General features: G+C 55.9%; 10 protein-coding genes across 10 annotated transcripts; 6 read left to right on the plus strand and 4 right to left on the minus strand.

Moving 5' to 3' along the window:
* Window positions 1–1,163: 1,163 nt before the first annotated feature.
* ColSpa_07389 (uncharacterized protein) lies at window positions 1,164–2,075 on the plus strand (the record flags this gene model as incomplete). The annotated part of the gene is made up of 1 exon (XM_049273601.1): window positions 1,164–2,075. The coding sequence occupies one exon, from the start codon at window positions 1,164–1,166 to the stop codon at window positions 2,073–2,075; it is 912 nt and encodes a 303-aa protein (XP_049129558.1).
* A 943-nt stretch (window positions 2,076–3,018) lies between these two features.
* Window positions 3,019–3,958, minus strand: ColSpa_07390 (40S ribosomal protein S5; the record flags this gene model as incomplete). The annotated part of the gene is made up of 3 exons (XM_049273602.1): window positions 3,019–3,336; window positions 3,421–3,604; window positions 3,819–3,958. 3 exons carry the CDS (start codon window positions 3,956–3,958, stop codon window positions 3,019–3,021), a joined length of 642 nt encoding a protein of 213 aa, XP_049129559.1.
* A 289-nt stretch (window positions 3,959–4,247) lies between these two features.
* On the plus strand, window positions 4,248–5,076 carry ColSpa_07391 (40S ribosomal protein S25; the record flags this gene model as incomplete). Its single annotated transcript, XM_049273603.1, has 3 exons — window positions 4,248–4,312; window positions 4,757–4,980; window positions 5,051–5,076. 3 exons carry the CDS (start codon window positions 4,248–4,250, stop codon window positions 5,074–5,076), a joined length of 315 nt encoding a protein of 104 aa, XP_049129560.1.
* Window positions 5,077–9,259: 4,183 nt separating this feature from the next.
* ColSpa_07392 (uncharacterized protein) lies at window positions 9,260–9,886 on the plus strand (the record flags this gene model as incomplete). Its single annotated transcript, XM_049273604.1, has 3 exons — window positions 9,260–9,315; window positions 9,386–9,475; window positions 9,574–9,886. The coding sequence occupies 3 exons, from the start codon at window positions 9,260–9,262 to the stop codon at window positions 9,884–9,886; spliced, it is 459 nt and encodes a 152-aa protein (XP_049129561.1).
* Window positions 9,887–10,863: 977 nt separating this feature from the next.
* On the minus strand, window positions 10,864–12,421 carry ColSpa_07393 (penicillopepsin-1; the record flags this gene model as incomplete). The annotated part of the gene is made up of 3 exons (XM_049273605.1): window positions 10,864–11,875; window positions 11,973–12,072; window positions 12,148–12,421. 3 exons carry the CDS (start codon window positions 12,419–12,421, stop codon window positions 10,864–10,866), a joined length of 1,386 nt encoding a protein of 461 aa, XP_049129562.1.
* Window positions 12,422–13,951: 1,530 nt separating this feature from the next.
* On the minus strand, window positions 13,952–17,028 carry ColSpa_07394 (hypoxia up-regulated protein 1; the record flags this gene model as incomplete). Its single annotated transcript, XM_049273606.1, has 2 exons — window positions 13,952–14,387; window positions 14,435–17,028. 2 exons carry the CDS (start codon window positions 17,026–17,028, stop codon window positions 13,952–13,954), a joined length of 3,030 nt encoding a protein of 1,009 aa, XP_049129563.1.
* Window positions 17,029–18,556: 1,528 nt separating this feature from the next.
* On the plus strand, window positions 18,557–19,395 carry ColSpa_07395 (3-oxoacyl-[acyl-carrier-protein] reductase FabG; the record flags this gene model as incomplete). Its single annotated transcript, XM_049273607.1, has 2 exons — window positions 18,557–18,618; window positions 18,669–19,395. The coding sequence occupies 2 exons, from the start codon at window positions 18,557–18,559 to the stop codon at window positions 19,393–19,395; spliced, it is 789 nt and encodes a 262-aa protein (XP_049129564.1).
* A 1,314-nt stretch (window positions 19,396–20,709) lies between these two features.
* On the plus strand, window positions 20,710–21,150 carry ColSpa_07396 (uncharacterized protein; the record flags this gene model as incomplete). Its single annotated transcript, XM_049273608.1, has 1 exon — window positions 20,710–21,150. One exon carries the CDS (start codon window positions 20,710–20,712, stop codon window positions 21,148–21,150), a length of 441 nt encoding a protein of 146 aa, XP_049129565.1.
* A 9-nt stretch (window positions 21,151–21,159) lies between these two features.
* On the plus strand, window positions 21,160–21,492 carry ColSpa_07397 (uncharacterized protein; the record flags this gene model as incomplete). Its single annotated transcript, XM_049273609.1, has 1 exon — window positions 21,160–21,492. One exon carries the CDS (start codon window positions 21,160–21,162, stop codon window positions 21,490–21,492), a length of 333 nt encoding a protein of 110 aa, XP_049129566.1.
* A 120-nt stretch (window positions 21,493–21,612) lies between these two features.
* Window positions 21,613–23,050, minus strand: ColSpa_07398 (non-specific lipid-transfer protein; the record flags this gene model as incomplete). The annotated part of the gene is made up of 2 exons (XM_049273610.1): window positions 21,613–22,495; window positions 22,548–23,050. 2 exons carry the CDS (start codon window positions 23,048–23,050, stop codon window positions 21,613–21,615), a joined length of 1,386 nt encoding a protein of 461 aa, XP_049129567.1.
* Window positions 23,051–23,330: the final 280 nt, after the last annotated feature.

Consider the following 23,330-nt stretch of genomic DNA (forward strand, 5'->3'; position numbering starts at 1 on the left):
GGGTTTCCTGCTCGTTCTAGGAGACTTAAGGTTGCCCAATTAGAATCATCGCCGGTCCTGCTACAAATAGTCGTCCCTAGGCAAACGTAATGCGGCAAGGGAACAAATCAAGGTTACTGCAAGCCAGCACGGCCCGGCATTCGAGTGTCATCGAGCTGCCAGAAGCTTGTTTGGTCGAACATCAGACCGCCCGAATTCCATCCCTATGAGACTGCCCGTAGTTTCTGTGCGTTTTTACAAGATGGATATTCCATCCACACAGTTGTCTAGTGGTGGTAGGGTTACTGTCTAGACCAAGCTCGCTGCCGTCTCGTCAAGCGGCATTAGAGCAGTTTGGGGGCCGCACACCGCTGATCTTGATGCCTTGCCCAATGACACCCGTCTGATGCGACATGAGCCGGAGGGACACGTGAAATGGGGGACCCTGAAGGGAATGCAGGAGGCCCGAAAAGACAACGAACTAGAAACACAAGTAACTTAACGCCGGAGCTCGGTCCTGACGAGTACCCACACCCGCTGGATCGGTAGGTTGGGAACGCCACCCGGGGGACCGGGGAGGTGCGCCTACAAACGTCATATTGCGGCGTGGGGTCTCTTGGGAGGGCTAGTATCCGCACAAAGCGCCGCGGCCGTTACGGCTGGGTACTGTTTCGCGGCATCAACCCTCTTCTTTCAGCACCCGGATGCGTCGCATGATCTGTAATGGGCGCTCAAGGTGAAAGCCGGGTTACAGATGACGACCGGGCCGGAAGTGGGTGGCGGTGCTTATTCCCCGTTTCTCCCCAGGAGGTGCTTGCTATCGACCTGCGTGCCTGCCTTCAGATGTGTGTACATCGTACCACTCGGGGAGCACGTACCCTTACCCTTAGTACCTGCCTGAACCTCACAGAACTTCCCTGCATTGAGACGAGACTACTCTGGGTTGCAGATTCTCGACAACTCGATATTAATGTCCTTCCATCCCTCCTACATGATGCCACCCTGAAGTCGAAACATTGTCCTTTGGGATTTTCCGACTTTAGCCTAACTTAAAGCAACCACAGCACACCACTTGTGAGAATAACTTAGTTCCAGTATCGGTCGCACTGTTCAACCTATCCCATCTCGGCACGTCCAAAAAAACCCGCACAAACATTACGCCAGCCTCTCTTTTGGACTTCACCATGGGAACACCGTTTGTCTCACTTCTCGAGCCGACCCGGCTAGACGCCTTCATCCGCGGCGTGCCGCATGATGAGCAGTCGGCGGCGATCCCCAAGGAGTTTTGCGACGCCATGGAAGTGCGCGAGGCCGTCTTCGTCGAGGAGCAGAAGGTGCCCGCCGAGAACGAGTTCGACGCCGACGATAGCCGCGCGTGCCACTGGGTCTCGTACGCCTCCGTCAACAAGGTCGTCGAGAAGGAGGTCCTCGACGCCGCCGGCAACATCGTCAAGCCCCGCCGAAGCAGCACGCGCAGCACCCCCATCGGCACCATCCGCCTCGTGCCCTTCCCCCACGCCCCGCACCCCAAGAATGGGGGCGTCTACTGGGACGGCATGCTCAAGGAGGATCCGGGCGCGGAGGTTGCGCCGGACACCAAGACCGCACCGGCGGCGGAGAAGAACACGACGAGCCTGATTGATGAGATGCCGGCGGAGACTGCGGCGGAGCACGTTGGCGAGGAGAGGCGACTTTCGGCGACCAGGGTCTTTGTGCCGGACCACGCGACGACGCTGCACGACGGGAAGGAGCCCTACGTCAAGCTGGGCCGGCTGGCCGTGGTCCGGGAGTTTAGGGGCCACCGGATTGCGAGGCTGTTGGTGACGACGGCCTTGGCGTGGTTGCGGGCGCACCCGGGCTACTTCAATCCCAGCATCAAGGAGATGGGGCTAGAGCAGATCGGGGCCGCGAGCGCCGAGGAGGTGCCCAAGTGGAAGGGTCTCGTGTGCGTGCACGCACAGACGGGCGTCGTGGGTGTGTGGGAGAAGTTGGGGTTCCAGGTGGACGAGGGCATGGGGACCTGGTGGGAAGAGGGCATTGAGCACAAGGGCATGTTTTTGCGGCTGGATGTCAAGGAAGAAACGCCTGTTTTCTGAGGCGGGCGGTGGTATGGACTGAAGGATGTTGTCGGAAAGGAAAGAGGGAGAGGAGAGGAGAGAAGCCCTCGGAGTGGGTTGATGCTCAACCTGATGCCTGGATGGCCGACCTGCGGATCTTCATGACTTACGACTTTACCATGATGGTTCGCTGTTTACTGGACCACGGTCCCTAATAATTCCCCTTACTATTTTGTCGACAACAATAGAATTCATCTTGGCTATTCTTGGTGTTGACACTATCCGCGGCAGGACAGTCGGCGGGATGTGTCAAAGGGGGGCTTTGTCATGCGACGAAATCACGTAGAGGCAAGTCTCAGTTGTACAGGAGCAAACGTTGGAATGAGGTCGATTGTATTTCCTCCAGGGCGTGGTCATGATCATGATCGTTTCACGTGACATCGTGGGCCGGCGACCTTTGACTGATCTCAAGCGGGAGAGGTGGCGGGTTGTGTGGCATCCCCCCCCCCCTCATCGACATAACCAGGGCACACAGGTAGGGGAACGCGGGGTATTGATCATTCTGCTCTGACGAGCTTTTGGCTTTTATTGGGAAAAAACCACCTTTAGAAGCCGTTACGAGACAAGATGCCGTAGCCGCGTTCCCCATATCCCGAACGCGCAAATGCAATAGTTAGGTCAGCGCATCAAAACACCGGCTTCTTTTTCTTTGTTCGGAGGACGATGAAGAAAAAAGACGTTGATTTTGCCCTGTTATGTAATACCACGCCTCCGTTGATTTGTCCCCCAAAAAGCAGTTTTTTGACGTCTCGAGAGAGATGGAGACCCATTTTCTCAACAGGCCTCACCCCCCAAATCTCCAAAGCGTGATGGGGAAGAGCATGTATTCCACAGCTCCCCCCAAAACACAGCACAAAGTTCCCAGCCAACAGAGTTCGTCGTAGCCCACATGACGTTGTGGAAAAGAGAGAGGACAAACCCTTTACCGGTTGGACTTGGCGACACGCTCGAGCTCGTCCTTCTTCTTGATGGCGTACGAGTTGCTGCTGCCCTTGGCGGCGTTGATCAGCTCCTCGGCCAAGCACTCGGCAATGGACTTGACGTTGCGGAAAGAGGCCTCGCGGGCACCGGTGGTGAGGAGGGAGATGGCCTGGTTGACGCGGCGCAGAGGGGAGACATCGACGGCCTGGCGACGAACGGTACCGGCGGAACCGATACGGGTGGAGTCTTCGCGGGGACCGCAGTTGACGATGGCATCGACGGCGATCTGGATGGGGTTCTGGTCGGTCATCAGGTGGATCTGTGTTAAGGTGTTAGTTGTATTGTTCCTCGAGAGTAGCGGTTCCCGTCAGGAGGGGGGCCGCGGTGTGCGTGTGTGACGTACGATCTCGAAGGCGTGGGCAACGATGCGGACAGCCATGAGCTTCTTTCCGTTGTTGCGGCCGTGCATCATGAGCGAGTTGGTGAGACGCTCAATGATGGGGCAGTTGGCCTTGCGGAAGCGCTTGACGGCATAGCGGCCAGCGGAGTGGGTGACATAGACGGGGTTGCGGAGGGAGATGTAGTCACTGTTCGATTCAATTTCCGATTAGCCTCTGACTTTTTGTTTTTTTCTTGTCCTCTCTTGTGTGTTTTTGCGTTGGTCCTGTGTCCAGCTGAGCGTGTCCCCAATGTCGAATTCCAATCGCAGGCCTTGATGTTCCTTCTCTTTCTCCAATCGTGTTTCGCGCGCGCAGAAAATTTTCGTAGAGTTCTTTGGAGGGGGAGGGGAGAGGGACTCACGTCAGAGAGATGTCCCGGACCTCAACATCGTAATCCCACTTGTTGAAAAGCTTGACGTTGCCGACCTCCTTGACGACGTCCTTGGGGAGGACGTCGTAGGTGCCCACGTTCTCGACCTCGATATCGCCGCCGTCAGACATTTTCGCTCGACCTTTGGGGGGTTAGTAACCTTTGGGGAGGGAGGGAAAGAAAGTCGAGAAGCTTGAGTGGGAAAATGTGGTGGTCGTGGGTTGAAGTTGTCCAAGTGCGAAAGGGACGGCCGCAGAGTGGGTTTCGATTTTCCTACTCGGCTCGCTTTGCGTTGGTGAATGAGGAGCCCAGGGCTTTGTTTGTGGCCAGCTCCAGCCAAACGGCCTTCGCCAGCCAGCGAAATATTTTTTTCCCAGACTTGTGGTGTGCGGATGGACCAATGGGGGCGCGCCCAGCGTCATGGCGGGCTCCACCGCGGCGAGGGTTCCTGCCCTCGGGCAGCCGAAGGGCGGCCAGGAGGGGTGGTCAGAAGTGGCACCTCTTTTCCGCAACCTCATACAATTGAAATTCCTACTCCCCGACGACCTAGGTGCCTGTTGAATTCCGACCGACGACATCACAAATCAGACAAAATGGTACGCCCCGCGAAACGCCCTCTCTCCCGTGTGTGCGCGTGCGAAACACCGCGTGCCCTTTGGCGAATTACTTGTGCTGACTTGTTGGATGTGTAAAGGCGCCAGCTGCAGGAGCTAAGAAGCAAAAGAAGAAGGTTCGTTGCAACTGAGTCCCCCATGGTGTGTCTTGTGTGTGTGTGAAACAATCGCTGACTTGTTCGTGACAGTGGTATGTATAAACTCTGTTAATGCGCATGAGAGAAAAACACTTGGCGAGAATCCCGACCCATCATTGTGGCCTCGAACGACGCATGCCCTCTCCTATCGATCGCAGCCGACTTACCCATTCCACAGGTCCAAGGGAAAGGTTAAGGACAAGGCCCAGCACGCCGTCATCCTCGACAAGACCACCTCCGACAAGCTCTACAAGGATGTCCAGTCCTACCGCCTGGTGACCGTTGCCGTCCTGGTCGACCGTCTCAAGATCAACGGCTCCCTCGCCCGGAGATGCCTTGCCGACCTCGAGGAGAAGGGTATCATCAAGCCCGTCGTCCAGCACAGCAAGATGAAGATCTACAGTACGTCGAGTCCCCGTTTCAGCGCAAGCGCACCATCGTAAGAGAACTCGTTCAACTGACACATTCGCAGCCCGTGCCGTTGGTGGAACTGACTAAACCATGAACGTGGTACGCGTGACGACAAACAAAAAGCAATGGGGATCAAGGGACGGATTGGTCATATCTGCCTAGTCAGGAGGCTTTACAGATGCTCGATGAAGCATTATACCTTGGGCCTTAGGGATCGGATTTGCTTAACATCGCAAATGGAACGGAGTTGATACGTACATCTGCCGTGTCGTCAAATAGACCATGATCACGTCCAGACGTCCCCATGATAACAGCCCCAACCATCTCGTTTCCGGTGCATATATCACTTTGACCCCGGTGCTCAAACCCACAGACGTCATATCTTGGTGCTAGGGAAAACTTGTAATCCCATGTACCTACGATTGTGGGTTTGCCCACAACCTGTCTAACAAGCCAGCGGCTTCCTGTGACAGGTTACTGCGGCCGTTACAGAAAGCTCATTGAGCAGCTGGAGATCCGGGGACAGCGCTGAGCGTATCGCTTTGATGCCTGCGTCTGTTGTTGGACGGGTGGTCGTAATCGTCCATTACTGCAAACGAGGACTACTTGTCTGACAACAGCACCTCTGCAATTCTTGCCAACCCACGGACTGCATCTCCCCGTCTGAATCTGGAGGCCAGCTGGATCTGAGGCTATAGGGCTACGACGAACAGGTCAAGGTGACTTCGCTTACTGTTTCCCATTCGCGAAGCGCGGACGACGGAGCAATGATATGCCCTCAGCTTTTGGCATACGTTTGTGCTCGCCGTGGGAAAACCTGATGTTTGGCAGAGAAACGCAACCGATGGAGGGCTGATCCGGGCTGTCCGAGCCTTGAACCCATCTGGAAATAGTAGAGTTTCTATCCCACGAACTCCTAGAGGACCGAACGGTTTGTGCATCGTGGCATCCTCGGACGCCACTGAAAGCTTTGGCTGCTGGCAACCATGTGCTCAACCATCACAGGGCAAATGCACGAATGGCAGCATATCGCTCGCACTCACTAGACTCATCTTGTCGTAAAGTGCACCTATTGATCGCCTCCATATTCTCACCGGAAGAGTATTTCGCTGAGGGTAGCGTAATAATAATTTGTGCAGAGAAGTGGAGGCGGTTAATCTGTCACTCGCTTGAGGAATTACTCGCGCCGGCATTTTAACGGAGACGTCGGCAGCAGGGTAATGGGCACTTGCGTCGTTGCTATTCATTGCCGGACTTTGGCCCGCGTCTCAACTTCAATGTCATGATGCCGTCCCTTGACTTTGCGTAGGCGGACTCGAGGGAGTCAGAACGGGCTGCGAGGTGCAAGGACGGGACCGGGTGCGGAGATATAGTTGCGAGATTCTCCCGGGGCCCAAGCCCGGCGGCCGAAGTGTCGGACAGGTGACACATCGAAACTCGAGTGAAAAGATTCGGTAGCGGTTCGGGTTCGCGAGATTAAATACATTGTTGGCGGCTGGGCGGTACGGCGGGACTTCCCAGACGCTTTGGTCAAGTTTGGGGTGTTTGACCAGGAAGTCAAATTGATTAGGGCGCTCCGAAATTTGATGTCATGTCGAAATTGGCACTGTCGCGAGATGCCCCCTTTTTTTTCCTCCCTCGTACAGGGAGTTACATTTTGGAGGGGTTGACAGAGATGAGAAGTGATGAGCCCGGAGGTTGCACATGAACGCGTAGGATAGCATGGTTCACGTGCAGCAAGCCTTGGAAGGTCAACGCTACGGCGGGACGGGCAAGCGGGCAAAGAGAGTGAGCGACTTTTGGGTGTTGGCGGACAGGGGGGATTTCAGGGTCTCATATGAACAAAGGAACGGCACATGATGCGGCTGCAAGCCAGTCGCGAACGTCATGTGGTGGCCGACGAATGACAGGCCAGAGAGACCGCGGGGCCATATGCCACCGTCCAGCAACACACAGCTGACTGGCTGGCTGGGGTCGGAAGGGAGGGAAAACGAACACCTGGGCGGGCCGGATCTCTTGGTTCGTTTCGGATGGGAGCGTATCTGAAGAAAGCGTAATTTGCCGGCATGACGGAGGAACGAGGTGGGATGAAATGGGGCTCAAGGCATGTCGAGGGCAGAGTGTTGGTGGGATGGTTTGATAGAAGAAGGCCGCGCGCAGAGGAGGAGTTTGTGGAGAGTGGAGGACCAGAGTTCGTGATGCCCATTGCCTGGTAGGTGCACTAATGCAATCGTAGGTCAAGCCCCCAGGTACGTACGTAGTCGTTTAGATAGTTCCAAGTCCACAGTGTCTACCATGCCGTGTTGGTCGTAGCGACGGATGCCCGAAGTGTTACAGGACCCCCGATATGCACATGGATAGGAGGAGGGAAGTTGGCGCCCACTCGATGTCGTCAGGTACAGTGCTTCCTTGCTTCCTTGCTTGCTTGCTTGTGCTTGGGTAGCCGTGGTGCCAGTCAAATCTACTATACTAGGTAGGGTAGGGAGGGTGGTGTAGGTAGCAATCTCTCAGCGCACGTGCAGTTGGTTGCGGAAAGATGCAGGTGCAGATGCAGAGGGATGCAAATAGATGGATGCATGGGTTCCGTTCCTTCCACAAGGAACACTTTGTGTCTTTCCGTCGTCTGGGAGAGATGGCCAACGTCGCTGTCTTCCCCCATGTGGCACAGTGCCTTAGCGCCGAGTGCACTTGCAAGTAAAGCAGCCGTCGGGCCCAAGCAGTCAAGTCAGTCAAGGAAAGGACCCAAGCATCAGCACCGGTGTATTTAAAGGTCAGTGGTCGCAAGAGTTCAGCGTTGGACGAGGCTGCTACAAGGTCTCAAACACGCCCCCTCCATTTCATGCTATGTCCAAGTAAGGTAGATGCCGCAAGTGAGGTACTAGGTATCCTACCCAGACAAAGGCTTGACAGCGAGGTGTCAGGAGGGCTGGTTTATGCGCTTCCATGCGGGCCACTCTGTCCACCCGGCCACCGTCACCTCACCTTGCGGTGCTTTTTAGATTTGGATCGCCTGTCCCGGTCAGGTCGCATGAACACTCGCTCTGCGCCCGATTGACTGGGCCTCGCGGCCTTGCCCTTTGCAGCTGATTACAGATGGCAACCTGGTAATTGCACACTCCACCGCCGCACCCCAGGGTACATGATTTCCTGCAGCCCATGGGTGGAGCGACGACGTACAGTACGGTACCTACCATACCTACCTTACCTTACCTGGTGGGCTTCGTCCCGAAGGCAATCGCAACCCGCTCCTCTCCTGCCCTCGCTGTCGCAATTCCAACCTGAAGGTGGGAGGGGGGCGGAGAAGATGAGAGACACAGAGAGATAGAGAGAGATGATGGTGCGGGACGCAGGGCAAGCATCAACCACACTTTCACCCACACACTTGATAGCAGGTGGCAGGAGCCCCGTCCATCGGCATCGGGTACACCGTCTCCAGACATGGCACCTCCTTACTGTGCGCGCCGCCGCCGTACCTGATCCTTTCCCCTTCTCGGTCTGTGATCTCCAAGCCGGCCAACCAAGTGATGTGCACCATCTGGCCCTGATGTCAGGCACCGCACCCGCCTTGTCTTACATCTCGCTCCTCGCCTGCTCAGTCCTCTTGATTCCCTAACTGGCACTGTCTTTTGGTCTGGCTGTTGTCCAGACCTTGACCGGGTTTGCCCACCTCCTGCTCCTCCTCCTTCTCTTGACCTCCGATTTCCAGTACAAAGTCCCAAGTCCATCCCGCATTTAAAACCTCCGGCCTTCTTGTCCCGACCTGACTTCCTTGCTCCTCCTCCTCTGCTCCCCTTCCCCCTTCCAGCCTCCACCTCTCCCACCATCAGCGATCCCCTTTTCCCTGCCGCTCGCAGTCTGCAGACGAAACAAATACTCGCCCGCCTCCGCCCTCTTTTCTTTCTTCTTCTCGGGCGCAATAAAGATACCCCATCCTTCTGTGCCCTTACTCGATCTCCTCTTCTACGGCGACAGACCATCGTCCTCCAACGTCTTCCAACTCGCTCATACAACATTGCCTACCTGACTGACTGCCTTATCCACCGCATATTGCTACCTCTTTCCGCCTGCTCGGGCTACGACCTGGATTCTGACAAGCACCCTGTTGATACTGTCAACCACTAGCTGCCGATCATCCTCCCTTTTTGGTCGCCCGCGAACCCAGCCGTCTCCAGTTCCTAATTGCGAGCCGTCCTTCCTCCCAACCACAACCCTCTCTAACCTGCCTTCTGTCTCCTCAACGGACCGAACAACCGACGAAATGGCACACAACATGACCGACGCCGAGCTCGACAACGACTGGCAGCCCAACGGCCGCCGCCCGCAATCGTGCGTACCAATTGCTTGTCCCAGGCTAACACAGTTTCTCCAAGCTGCCGTGCTGACTTGTGCCGTTCAGCACTATCGCTCGCTCCTTCTCCCAGGAGCTTGCCGACATCTTCCGTCTTGACGACCCCGTCACCGATCTGGATGAGAAGCTTGACCAACGGTATGAAGCCCTCTGATGCAGACTAGGCCCCCGGGCAGCCCACTTGCATTGTCATACCCAATGCCATTCAATCAGTTTGCTGACGGCTTCGCCCGCAGAAAGCAAATCGTCCAGAGCCAGGCAAGCGAGCTTGAAGCTCTCGAGCGTCGCATTCGCGAAATGGAGGAGCGGTTGAAGAGCAACGGCATCGCCAAGCAAACATCATCCAGCCAGCCGGCCGCTGCTGAAGCGGCCGCGCCCGCGCTGTCAAAGGATGCCCAGGAGAAGGCCAGGTCACGACCAGGTACGGCGCGCCAGAACCAGCCTCATGCCCCGTCTTCGGCGAACATGCCGCCCACGCCTACTGCCAGCGAAGGTGAATACGAATTCGTCGGCAAGGATGACCTTGACGACCACCCACCCCGACACTGAATCGCTGCATTTTGACACTTCCAGCCCGCACAATACCCACAATACCACGTCTCGCCTGAGTTTTCCTTTTTCTCCAACATGACCGCCTGCACCGAGCAAACCATCACAGTCATCTGATTCATGAGACCACGAGAAATGCTGACTGTTGCTCGTCAGACGGAGACCGCGACCAGGAATGAGGATAGACGTCCCTCTTTAGACTGCTACACCAAACTCTTTATATACCTGCTCGAGCCCATCCCGCATATACCCGCACTCTGCGATACCACGGCCCTACCAACCTGTATCGGCAACTTTAGATTTCCGAGTTGCTTACACAGAAAGGTCCTCATGTTGTTTGGCAGAGTTGCTCTTGGCATAAGCCCATGCCGAGCATCACATTACGTCATGGGACGTCGCTCGCTACATCCGCCGCAAAGCTGCTCTTTTGGGCGTTGAGAAGAAGCATGAATTCCTGATTCACCACGATATATTTTGTAGTTGGTTTTTCTTCGTTTGCTAGCCTGATCGGTTACGCACTGCTTTTGTTGCCAAGTCAGTGGAGTTATAGCATGCATGAGTGGATCGTCCTCGCGGGACCGATGCCCTTTGGTCATCCATGTCATGTCAAGGAGCGAAATGGGCTACCTCTGTATATACCAAAGGAAGGAGTGGAATTCATCTCTGATTTGCTTTGAGCAATTGGAATGCTCGAGAGGGTATTCCTTTGGTTGTCGAGTCGAGTACTTATGTTGGGCCGTCGAGACACGTTTTTATGCTCACGGCGTCTGCTGGTCTAGTATAAGGACCTTGACAGAAGGTCCTCTCACACTTGCGCCGACTCTGAGACTGATGCATCGCAACGGCCCTGATGGAACGATTTTGATGTCACTTGAAAACAACAGCTACATGGGCCCGGAATACCTGGAACCGACAATCCACCGTCAACGTTCTAGATCTCTGAACTCCCTCACCCGAGTCTATTCTCGACTCGCTTCTCACGCATCACACGCCGATGTCGTTGAGCATACATCGAGAGAACCCTTGTCGCCAAAGCCGACATAACTGCCTTGTGCGCCGTAGTTGAGCTGAACATACATGCTCTTGAGCGCCACCCCACCAAAAACGGCACGATTGACGTCGCCGCTCTTTTGGATGCCACCATAACATTTCTCGGTGTTGCCAGGTACAGGTCCGAGGTTGATGTGCTCCTTGGGGACGGTTCCAACATATCCACCTGCAGATATGAACTGGAAGTCGGGGATTCCGGATGCCAGAGAGCACGGGAAGATGTACTGTTGCAGGTCCGGGTCAAAAGAAGAGTCGGGAATCTCTGAATAGTACTTGGCCACCAGTGATGAAGGAAGCAGTAAGAAGCTGCTCCCGGTGTCAATCGTTGCAGTGAAAGGTGATGCAAATCGGAACCACACCCCGCCGCTCATGGTGCTCATACGAGTCTTGCTGACCAGGAAACTCCAGTCTTCCTCGCCGTCCATGGGTTGCTCGTTTATGCTCGCAGTACCCATCGCGTAGCCGAAGGAAAAGAACCCCTTTTCCGACTTGTGCCGCAAGTCGATACCAATCCATTCAAAGTGCAGTTCCGGCTTGAGACGGTCGAGCATAGACGGCGTGCTTGGCTGGACACTCGATGGGCGATTCTTCGCGATCCCCAAGACGCCGCTGATCTGAGGTTCGACCGCCCAACGCTGGTCGACTTTGACGACAGACTGGACTGTGGCGTTGATGAGGGTGAAGCGATTGTTGTCTGTCGAAAGGCCGAAACGAACCGTGTCGAGGTATACCTTGCCAGAGTTGGTGACGCCGTCCGCTATGGAGGGCTGGTCAGTCGCTTTCATGGGGCCATGGCCGGTAAGCAGTGACGGACCGTACGAGCTCGACCAAGTGGCGCCGAGCACTTCTTGACTCGACGTCGACTTTGAGGGGTCGTACAGTGTTGGCTTGCCGTTGGCTGCCTTGTCGCCAAATTGGGTGTCGGTGGTCATCAGCCAGCTGTTGTTTGTGTGAGTTGGAGGCTTTGCCGGGCGCACACCAATGGCATGGAAGGGGAAGGGGGGGGGGGGGGGGGGGGGGGGGGGCGGGAACGTACAAGTCAGAGCTTCCGGTGTCGATGATGACTGGGATCTTTTGTGAGTTTTCGGGGTTCCCGACGAATATATCCGTCAACCAATAGTTGCCCATCTCCCTGGCTGCAACAATGGAGGCTGGACGACGTGCACACTACAGTCAGCTTCGGAATCCTATTCAGCGGTCCTCTCACAAACAAGCGGGGGAAAGAGAGAAGGGGAACTTGCAGGAGTATCCAGCGCGCCGGGCCAATGTGTGTTTCGCGAGGGCCTCCGGAACGGGCATGTTCCACTTCTCATAGGCGGCCGCGAGGGCGGCTCCGTTCGGGACGTAGTCCGGGTTGGCGCGCATGGGTATCGTGAGGGTGTTGCGCGGGAGAGATTCCGGCTCGAGTGCGGATGCCGGGGGCGCCGTGGGGACGGCCTGCGCCATCGCCGACCAGAGAAGCGGGACGATGAGGAAAGGGAGCATGTTGGCGACTCTTTAGTGAAGGTTTCTTGATGACTTGAACTGATAGTGAATCCTAGAGACGGCCCTTTTCGATCCTGAAGCCTGGATGCGGTCTCTAAATATATCCCTCTCGGTACTACTCCCACCGACCCAGCTCCATTCTTCCAAGTGAGGTTTTAGTCCGGATCAGGAGCCAAAATGACGACAAGGCTCGTCAAGCTATGTTTGTTCCGCACAGGAATCATGTGCTGCATGCCGGGCTAGGCGACATCGCAGCAGAAGCAACGCGCTGTTTGTCTCCTCCTTTGTTGTTGTCGCCCATCGTCCCCCTGGGACAACCATGTGTCATTCGGCGCGGATCTGGCGGAAGCTCTTGTCCCGGTGCAGATACCCGCTGGCTTGCGAGACACCGGGAAGGAAGCCGACGGGCTGAGCCTACCGAGCTGCTGGTCATGGGTTCGGGCATTGTGTGCGAGCGGTACGAAGAGAGGCTGGGGGGAAGATCCGGAGGGAAACCGGCGCAGCGCTGGGCTCAGGTGTGTCTTCTCGTCACGGGGGTCTCACCGTACACCGTACACCGAAGGTGAGGGGGGTGCACAAACAGCATGCGAGCCTCGCCACGGCAGGCGGTCATGAGTTGTCTTGAAGGGGTCGACGGCTAGCTGGCAGGCCACGCGAATGGGGGTTACGCGACTGCCAAGTGATACTTCGCGGTATTACACGGCCAATATCCTCATTCCGGAAAAAAGAAAAACGCCCGAGGATTCTGCCGGTGTTCTGCCCTCGAACGAGGCTGACGGACCGGAAGCGTGGGCTCCTCCTCCCCGGGGAGGTATTCAGGATACGTTGGCGAGGGCGTGGTAGGACGGAAGGGGAAGGGACATATGTACGGCGCCGATGGGCGAGGCGGTGCTGCTTGTGACACGGACGAGATGGGATGGATGGCTAGACGAAGAACAACGTTTTGCTGTCGTAGTCTTGGGACCTCGGGCCGGTTGCGCGGTGAGGAGCCTGAGATCATGAGACCACCATCTTTGGACCGACGTGCTGAAGACGGGGGCGGACGGTGATGAGGTGTTGCTTCCTCTGTAAAACCATTGTGTTGGGAAGGAAAGGAGATGATGGAGTGTCCCTTGACCTTTGTTGGTAGCGGTGCTTCTCTACGTCACCTCGACCATCCAAACATGGTGGAGGCGAGGTGGTCGATGTTTGCTTCTCTTCGAGGCATCCGGGTTGCCTTAACTCGGGGGTTATCTTTAGATCGACATCACGTAGCACGCACGGCTCGAAATTGTGGTGGAGGAATGTGTCAAAGGCCACTAACCGGATCAAGAAGCATGAAGAGGAGCTCGAAGCCATGTCCGCGATGGACTCATCTGAGGGGCCAGGGTAGATACACTTAACGAGCAAAGAGGGTGAATGGACTTCCATCTAGAATTCTTTTGTAATTTCATTTCATCTGAAAAACGCCTTAGGTATGGGTTATGCTCAAAACTTCAAAGCTGAATCTCCTCTAATCCGATCCAGACTCTCCATCACCGGAGGGAACTCTCAAAGCTCATCGTGCTCCGGCGCATCCTCCTGGCCCTGGCCCTGCTGCGACTGCGAGAACTTCCTAATCATCTCCTCAATCTCGGCCTCGCTCGGGGTATCGTCGCCGTTGCGGCCGAATTCGACGTAGCTCCCGCCGTCGGGGAGCTCAACAGTCCGGCCGGCAGGCTCGGCGGTCGTGCTCTTGGAAGGGACAGTGGTCGTGGATTTCTCCTTCTTGGCATCCTTGGCAGAGGCAGAAGCGGTCGACGAGGTGGACGCCGTGGCGGTGGACTTGGTCTTCTTGGACTTTGCGCTCTTGCTGGCCTTCTTGGTCTTGCCCTCAAAGTTCTTGACGCCCTTCATGGCGAGGTCCATGCCGACCTTGTCCAGCTTGTCGCGCTTGGCCTGGAGGTCCTTGACGAGGAGGACGGGGTCCGCCGTCGGGGGAGAGCGTCTTGCTTCTTCTCCATCTCCTTGAGCCACTTGGTCGTCGACTCGTACACTTCCTCGACCACCTCGACGTCCTCGCGCTTGTACAGCGGCGGGACGGGGCCCTTTTCCTTGACGACGTCGTCCATCGTGCGCTCCTTGCTGCCATCGTCGTCCTCTAGGTCGTCAAAGTCGCTCGGAGGGGTCGCCGAAGGAGTCTCTGTGGAGGCTTGCGCGGATGCGGATGCCTGCCACGCGTCGTACTCGTCAAGCTGCTTCTGGATGGTGCTGACGAAGGATTGAGTCGAGTTGAGGGCATCCTTCAGAGCCTTGACAAGCTCGGGGCGCTTTCCTGCCTCCTCACTTCTCTTTTGGATCTTGGTGACGGGGTCGTTGAGCTCCTTGTACCTCTTCTTGAGGTCGTCGCGGGTCGCGTCAGCGCCCTGCTCGTAGAGCCAGTCGCTCGCCTCGTTGTTCTTCTTCTCCAGTGTGGCACGCTCCTCGGGGGTGGAGGCAGCGATGAAGGCTTCGTTCTCGAGGAGGTCGCGGACCTTGTAGGTGAAGCCTTCGAGCTGGTTGAGGGCCTCCTCTCTCAGGCGGCGGGCCTTGTCGGACGCCTCGAAGGCACTGAGACGGTCCTTGGACTTGATGAGCTCCTCGCGAGACAGCTCTGGGCGACCGGCCTTCTCGAGAGTGAAGTCGACGTTGATGGTGACGAGCTCCTTCTTCTTGGCGGGCTCCTTGTCATCGGCAGCAGCGTCACTGGGAACGGGTGACGACGAGGCGGAGGTCGTCTCGGTCTCGGTAGAAGCCGTGGTCGAAGCAGAAGACTGGGATGCGTCGGTTGACGACTCGGCGTCCTCCTCACCGTCGAGAGGCTTCTGGTCCTTCTTGCCGAAACCGAACAGGTTCTTGACTCCATCGACGAAGCCCTCCTTCTCAGGAGCCTCGGCCTCGCACTCGACACTAACCTTGGTCACCTCGACCTCGCCGTTCTCGGCACTCAGCTTGACACCGACCTTGAAGTGAATATCGCTGTCGGCGCATGAGTACTTCTCCTTGAGCTCTGCGACGGAGGCAGTGAGGTTTTTGGTGGTCAGGATCTTGGTGTCCTGCTCAGCGGAGCCGATCTGCTGGTAGAAGGTGACATCGAAGTCCTCATGGTTGTTGAAAGTGACCTCCTTGGGAGCACCACCCAGGGGGGAGATGGCGGACCACAAACGCTGGTGCTGGACCTTGTTCTTGTTGTTAGTCCACTTCATACCAGAAGGGTAGTTGGCGCCATCGGAGATGCGAATCTCCTTGACACGGAAGCTGGGGCTGAGCTCGGCGGCGCGGAAAGCCGCACCAAAGACGGCGGCCTCATCCGAGTTGACGTTGCTGCGGAGCTTGTCAGCGGCGCCGACAACCTGCTCCAACTGCTTCTGGACGAAGGGAGTGCGAGAAGCACCGCCGTGAAGGATGACGGAGGTCAGGTCGGAGAGCTCAAGCTGGGCCGCCTTGAGGGCGTTCAGGATAACAGCGTCGACACGAGCGGCGTGGCCCTCGGCCATCTTCTCAAAGTCGGCGCGGGTAAGCTTGTACTTGAAGTCGACGTCCTCATACAGACCCTCGAAGCTGGCGCTGGCTTGCTGGTTGGCGCTGAGGACGTGACGCAAGCGCTCCGCCTCCTTGGTCAGCTTCGCGATGGCACGGCCGTGGGCCTTGACCTTGTCGGCGTCGGCAGAGATCTTCTTGGCGCCCTTGGACTCGACGAACTGGGCGACCATGTCGTCGACAATGAGGTAGTTGAGCGCGTCACCGCCCAGAGTCCTGTCCCAGCCAGAGCCGATGACGGCGACCTCCTGGACGGTCTTGTTGGACTTGCCAATATCCTTCACGGTGCGACCTTGGAACTTCATGACGGTGGCCTTGGTAGAGCCAGCGCCCATGTCGAAGACCAGATGGTGCTCGGCAGCTCCTCCCTCGTTGATGTTGGGGAACTGGCGAGAGGTGGCGTAGTTGAGACCAACTGCAAGACCGTCGCTGATGAGGCTAAGGACCTTGAGACCAGCGAGTTCAGCGGCGGTCTGAATGGCGCGCTTCTCCTCGATGGTGAAGTAGGGAGGGATAGTCAGGACGATGGAGCGGACAGAGGTTCTAGAACCAGCAGTAGTCTCGGCGTTCTTCTGGATGCTCTGCAGCTCCATGGCCAGAAGCTCCTCAACCAACCATGCCTCTTCCTCCTCGGTGAAGACCTTGCTCTTGAAAGCAGCAGTACCACGTTCCTTGTTCTTCTCGAGCTGCAGCGCAGGGTGTCGGGCAGCGTATTCTTGGACAATCGGGTCGTCGACGGAGAGACCCAGGAGAGTCTTCAGGTTGGGGTAGACATCGTGGGGGAAACGGGCCGAGAGCGCGATGGCGTCGGAGCCGTAGAGTCTCTCGGGGTAGGCTCCGGCCTTGGGGCCGCTCTGAAGAGGCTTGAAGGTGACGGCCGAGATTTCCTTGCGGCGGGAGTCCTTGGTCAGGACGATGTCGAGAGGAATACCGGGCTTGACGAGGGCGGCCTTGATGTACTCAGTGCCGAGGTCGACACCGAGGACAGCGGAGACCGCAAAGACGTGTGCGGAAAAGAAGAAGACGCAGCCGAGGACTATCGTCAGCGGCGAAAAAGTGCGTTGCGCCATGGTGTGTGGTTTGCGCCCAATGGCGCTGTTGAGGGTGGTTGTGTTTAAGCCGGGCTCGTGTGCCGAGAGAACGAGGGCGGTACTAACACGCGCTCTGTCAGACAAGTCCCGGTCGTCAATGGAGACTTGGGAAGCTCGAACGTGCTATGAATGCAGGAGCCAAAAACCCAAAGACAAAAAGAGGCGAGGGGAGAAAGAGAGACGGAAAATGCTCGAGGCGATTGGCGACCCAGAAATACAGAATGGGAACAACGGAGGGTCATTAATGAAGATTCGTGAAGGTGTCCTCTACTGGATTCGGTGCCATTCCCCCAGTTGGGTCAGTCTCGGCAAGGTACCTTCTAGTGGATTACCTGTCCTGGCGAAGAGGACAGCTGTAAGGAAAAAAAAAAAAAGGCCGTGGCGCTCTCCTTCAGTGTAAGGTCCCCTGGCAAAGCTGCAAGGCTGAATCAACGATAAGTCTACAATTGGTCAGATAAGCTTAAGCGACGGGAGTTGGTGGCAGTTATTCCGGTAGAGTGGGGCCCCTTGGCCCAATAAACGGCATCAAGCCACCTAGCTATTAAGGGGCCAGCGCATATTCAACTGTTGTTTGAAATGACATTCGTTCGAGCTTTCCACAGACTGCACATTACCTAAAGGTTACGTGAAAAATGACACCATGGCGAGAGCGGTCAGCCACCGCCGACCCAACATCTCACAAACGACTTGCCTACGTCTGTCTTTCAACGTGACAGTTTTGGCTGCGTGATTGTGGCCTTGAGAAAGTAGTGCAGTTGATGTTGCAACCGGTCCAGCTTGCCAATACCAGCCGGCTTACTTCCGCCATAGGCATTGCGAGCCGCGTGTTGCCTAAGCGTTGAGCTGTCATCAACCCAAAGGTAAAGACACATTTCATCATGTCTGTGTATGTGCAAGACCCAAGAGGCCAGAGATCCCACTTAGGCGATCCAGGTGGCATAACATCCATCGATGATGTTCCTTAGTCGACTCTAGCACGCAGATAGCAGAAAGGTAGGGATAGCCTGAGGTCTACGTGCATATACCATCTCTCGATACTGCATTTTGTGTCTCTGTCGCTCTTGTCCTTGGCCGCTTCATTGCCTACCTGTTTTGGTGTTGTTGAAGGCTGACTGGGAGAAGAGAGAAAATTGCCCTTGTTTTTATGTTACTAATGTATCTGGCCCCTCTCAATCCTAAAGGTTACGTCGACCCATTGGCATCTTTCAGCCTCAACACCTACTACTCTGATCCGAAGTCGGGCATCATCTTATCTGTTCCATCATTTGGAGATCGCGGGGTAAAGAGCTACATAGAGTGGGGCGTCATATGGCGGGGTACCTTACAACCTACAATACCCTCCCAGTATTCAATCCATTTCATCCGACCCTCAAATACGAGACCGCATGTTGTCAAGGATAATCTTTAAACGTGGTCAATTTGTGTATAAATAAAACTCAATTCCCTACCCGTTTTGAAGCGGCGAGATTCGTGCCCCTCCGGAACTGCCAGGTTCCATACTTTAGCCATGGCTCCCGTAGACAATGAAGTCAAAGGCAGACTAGCTTTGGTCACAGGTGCTTCTGGAGGGTAAGTAGAGAGGCTTCTTCTTTGAATTGGATTTTGCTCATGCGGTATAGCATTGGAGGAGCCTGCGCCAGAGAGCTTTTTGCCAACGGCGCTCGTTTGGCTCTCACTTGTTCATCCGAACGTACTTACAACAAGATCACCGAACTCGCTTCGGGATTGAAGAGTGCCGCAAACGAAGACGTCAAGATCTCCTGCCATGTGGTAGACATGTCCTCCACCAAAGGCATCGAGAAGCTCTTCGAGCAGATCAAAGCCGAACACGGTCAAACTCCCGACATTCTGGTGTCCAACGCCGGCACAGCGGGCTTCGGCAACAAAGCCAACCCCTTCCTCGAGAACATTTCCCTCGAGGAGTTTGACTTCACTATCAACACCAACCTTCGGGCCTCGTTCCTTCTGTGTAAGCTGGCCGTCCCGCACATGGCCGCCCAACATTGGGGCCGCATTGTCTTCGTGTCGTCCATCTCTGCTATTGGCGGCGGTATCAACGGCTGCCACTACGCCGCCAGCAAAGCGGGTCTGACAGGCATGATGAAGAACCTGGCATCCAAGCATGCCAAGGACGGAATCACTCTGAATGATGTTGCGCCGGCGATGATTGGTGACACTGGCATGATTCCTGACGAGAAGCGTGTCGAGGGCACTCCTGGCGATGTGAAGAATATCCCAGTTGGAAGGCTAGGAACACCACAGGAGTGTGCGAATGTTGTCATGATGTTGTGCAAGACTGGTTACTTGACAGGGCAGAGTATTTTGCTGAGCGGCGGACTAAAATGAAACCCCGACATGTTGGCCGTCGACTCATGTCTCTTATAGTACCAACATCGCTATGGCCTTTGGCTAGCCGGTACATCGCAAAAGGCTCTTGTGGCGAAAGCATGGGGCTGGTTCTTCAGTAATAGCTCCCTTTTCTTCGTCAATACGAAGTAATGTAGCTATCCCCTGTCAATCATGGAGCAAGTCACGTAACCAGTGAGACTGCGGTAAATACTTCAGTGATGCCCAAGTTCGCTTACGATAAACCCGACTGCAAAATTTCCTCTTCTTACCAACGTCTTTCAATCACTTCACAAAGCGCCCATACATACAAAGCTTGACGATGCTCGTACAATGTTCCGTTTTTATAGAAAGGTTTAATTACTAGGTTGAAAGCATAATTATGTACTGTAGGTGTTTAGAAACAATTAGTCCTACAACAAACCCCAAGGGTATTCTGAACTCGAGTTTCTTCGTTGTTAGAAATATTTATACCTATGAATACGTTATCTGACCCTGCCAATAGGTGGTTTTACTGTTATTGAGCTGTGTTATTGTCTTAACAATCGCAGAAGTTACATTCTGGGTGGTGCTTCAAGTTACTCAACGGCCAAGATATCCTAGAATTACCGCTTTTAGTCTTGTCTCAAGCCAGATTTGCAAGGTACACACATAGCTTTCGGCAATCTTGTGCCGGGCAGTGTCTACTACGTAATATTCGCGCACTGCATATTACGAGTCATGCACCCAAGAAATCCAAAAGTATTTCATTGCAAAGCGCAAAGCCGAGCTTAGTTGTTGCTTGACCCGCGAGTCCAGGTCTTGGCATACGGAGACCGTCGAGCAAGACTATCGCTCGTGACAATGACTTTCGATGAAGCCATTCATCGACCCCAAGAGATAAGCACCTTGAACCGTCAGACGCGAACCATGTTGACGACTTTATTTCCGTCGATTAAATGTCGTCTCTCCGGGAATAACCCCGGATAAAGGACTTTGGAATCCTTCAGTCTAATTTACGTGGCTTTTTGGAAGAAACCACGAATTGAGGACAAGTGTTGACTCGGCACCGCTGCCGACTCCATCTAAGTGGCCTTAAGCCTTTACATCTTTTGCTTACATCTCGCACCATCTATCCATCGAGCCCAAGTTTCTTCCAAGAGAACAGATTGCAGGTAATTGTTGAATAGAAGCAGCTCGGAAATATTTAAGCACCGGCTATCCTTGGCATCTGATATATTGAGAGTCGCCCAACGCTCACTACAGCAACAGCTTTACCAACTTTATGCTCTTTTAGCCTTGAGCCATTATCTCCTCGCCAATACTTCATCAGCCATGACGACCTGGAAAATTGAGCCCTGCACCGTCGCCGACGCCCCGGCCCTAGCGCGCAACAACATGAGCGCCTTCTGGACGAACCCGAATTGGAACCTCCTCTGGCCCAAGGACACCAAGCTCGAGTTCCTCATCGAGCAGGTCACTGAGCGCATGCCCAACAATCTCATACGAGATCGCGCGACGCTGCGCCACCAAAAGGCCGTCGACCCGGAGACGGGGGCGCTCGTCGGCTACGCGCGCTGGGAGCTGCCGGCCGGGTACGAGGGGGCTGCTGAGTGGGCCGATTCGCAAATAGCGGACGTGAGCGAGGAGGAAAAGATGGCGTTCAAGAAGCGGTCGGACGCGGCGTGGTGGGAGCCGAAGTCCATGGATGGAATTGACGATTGTGTGCCAGAGAAGACGCGCATTCTGGCCGAGAAGCCATACATCAGTGAGTGATTTTCGTCAATGGCGAAACGGGCTGAGAATCACTACATCCGCTTCCATGGTCTGGTGCTTGGAGAGCCAAAGTTAACCCTGAAAAAAGGTCTCGACTACCTCGCCGTTCACCCGGAAAACAAGGGCAATGGGGTCGCGACTGCGCTTGTCGAGAACGGCATGAGGCTGGCGGAGAAGACGGGCGTCGACGTATTCATCTTGGCCTTCCCCGCAGGCTTGAACGCCTACAAGAGACTAGGGTTCAAGGAAGTCCATCGTGGGTATCAGGACGATACCAAGTATGGAGGCGAGGGCTACTGGGTGACTCTGTTGACATATGAGGTGAAGAAGGCAAGCTCATAAGCATGCATTGCCATAATGGCGCGGCTCGGTGACGAATGAACGACTTACAAGCGTCTGTAATTTTGCATGTATTTCAGCATGAGTACCTAAGTATACATAACCCGTCACGACATGTACATCCTAGAACCGTGCCTCAACCTTCTCCTCCGTATCCTGCAGCGCCCAGTCACTTTTCTTCGTGCGGCTCCTTACGGACGCCGCCTGCTGCGCCGTGAACCCCTTGGCCTCGACCGCCGGGTTGTACCCGAGCTTGTTGACCTTACCCACGGTCGCCGAGTCGACCTTGGGCGCCTCCTTGCCGTCCGCTCGGCGGTACACCGTGACCACGACAGCCCCGCCCAAACCCAGGTTGTGCTGCAACGCCGCCTTGGTGGCCGGGACGGCACGGTTGTTGGCCCAACCGCGCAGGTGCCAGACCAGCTCTGCGCACTGCGCGATGCCCGTCGCGCCGAGCGGGTGGCCCTTGGAGATGAGGCCTCCGGAGGGGTTGACGACGTACTTGCCGCCATAGGTGATATCCCCGCGGCGGACCAGCTCATGCGCCTTGCCCGGCTCAGCCAAACCGAGGGAGTCCAGCACAATCATTTCGTTGGCGGAGAAGCAGTCGTGCAGCTCGACGACCTGAACGTCTTTGGGAGTAAGCCCGGCCTCACCCATGGCGGTGCGGACGGCGATCTGCGTCATCTCGAAACCCATGAGGTCGATGGCGGAGCGGGAGAAAAGCGAAGGCGCGTCGGTGGCAAGGCACTGGCCCGCGATGAGGACGGCCTGGTCTTTGAGATGGGGCCGCTCGTCGAGGAAGGCCTGGGAGACGAGGACGGCGGCGGCGCCGCCGTCGGAGGTGGGGCAGCACTGCAGTTTGGTGAGGGGTGCGAAGATCTCGGGCGCCTTGAGGATCTGCTCGCGCGTGTAGACGTCCTGGAACTGGGAGTAGGGGTTCTTTGTAGAGTGCTCGTGGTTGACGCGGGCAATCTCCGCAAAGTCCTCCGCCTTGGCGCCGTACCTGCGTCTTGTTAGTGGCGTTCTCGAACGAGCTCAGCAGCCAGCGGCCATACTTCTCCATGTACTCCCTCCCGGCGTTACCAAACATCTGCGCAGCACCTGGGGCGTTGGTGAACCCCCTGGTCTCGGCCATCATCCTGATGGTCGTCCCCGTGGGGTTCTCGCGGTCGTTGAAGAAGCTCTGCAGCGACCCGGGCATCATCTTCTCGAAGCCGACGACGAGGACGCAGTCGGCGGCGCCGGACGAGACAAAGTTGCGGGCCATGGCGAGGCCAGTGGACCCCGTGGAGCAGTTGTTGTTGACGTTGTAGATGGGGATGCCCGTCATGCCGAACTGGTAGAAGACGCGCTGACCGCAGGTGCTGTCGCCGTAGCAGTAGCAGGCGACGCCCTGTTCGACGTCGTCGTAGTTGATCTGGGCGTCGAGCATAGCTTTCACGCCGGCCTCGAAGCCAAGCTCCGTGTAATCAACCTTGCCGCGGGGCTTGATGAACTTGGTCATGCCGACGCCGAGGACGTAGCACGGCGCCTTCTCGCGCTTCTGTCGGGGCGCCATGCTGTGCTGTTTATTCCGGTGATTTGGTGATGTGTCGTTGAGGCTGGGATAGCTTGTGACAACGGGCTGCTGCTCCTGGAGTCGACAAGTCAGATGCTGTGGATTGAAGGACGAGAGCTGCACAAAGTGGTAGAGCGGGCCGGGCCTAGTGATATATGCCCACGGCGGCTTGTCAAGACAAGACCAGAAAACGTACAACTCTATATAATGTGCTTTGCTGAAAACACCAGGTGAAGTTGCAACCTTTCGCCTCCCCCTCCTCCCATCCTCGCTTTGCCCC

Source organism: Colletotrichum spaethianum, assembly GCF_022836535.1.
Source record: "Colletotrichum spaethianum MAFF 239500 DNA, contig18, whole genome shotgun sequence".
NCBI classification, from domain to species: Eukaryota; Fungi; Ascomycota; class Sordariomycetes; order Glomerellales; family Glomerellaceae; genus Colletotrichum; species Colletotrichum spaethianum.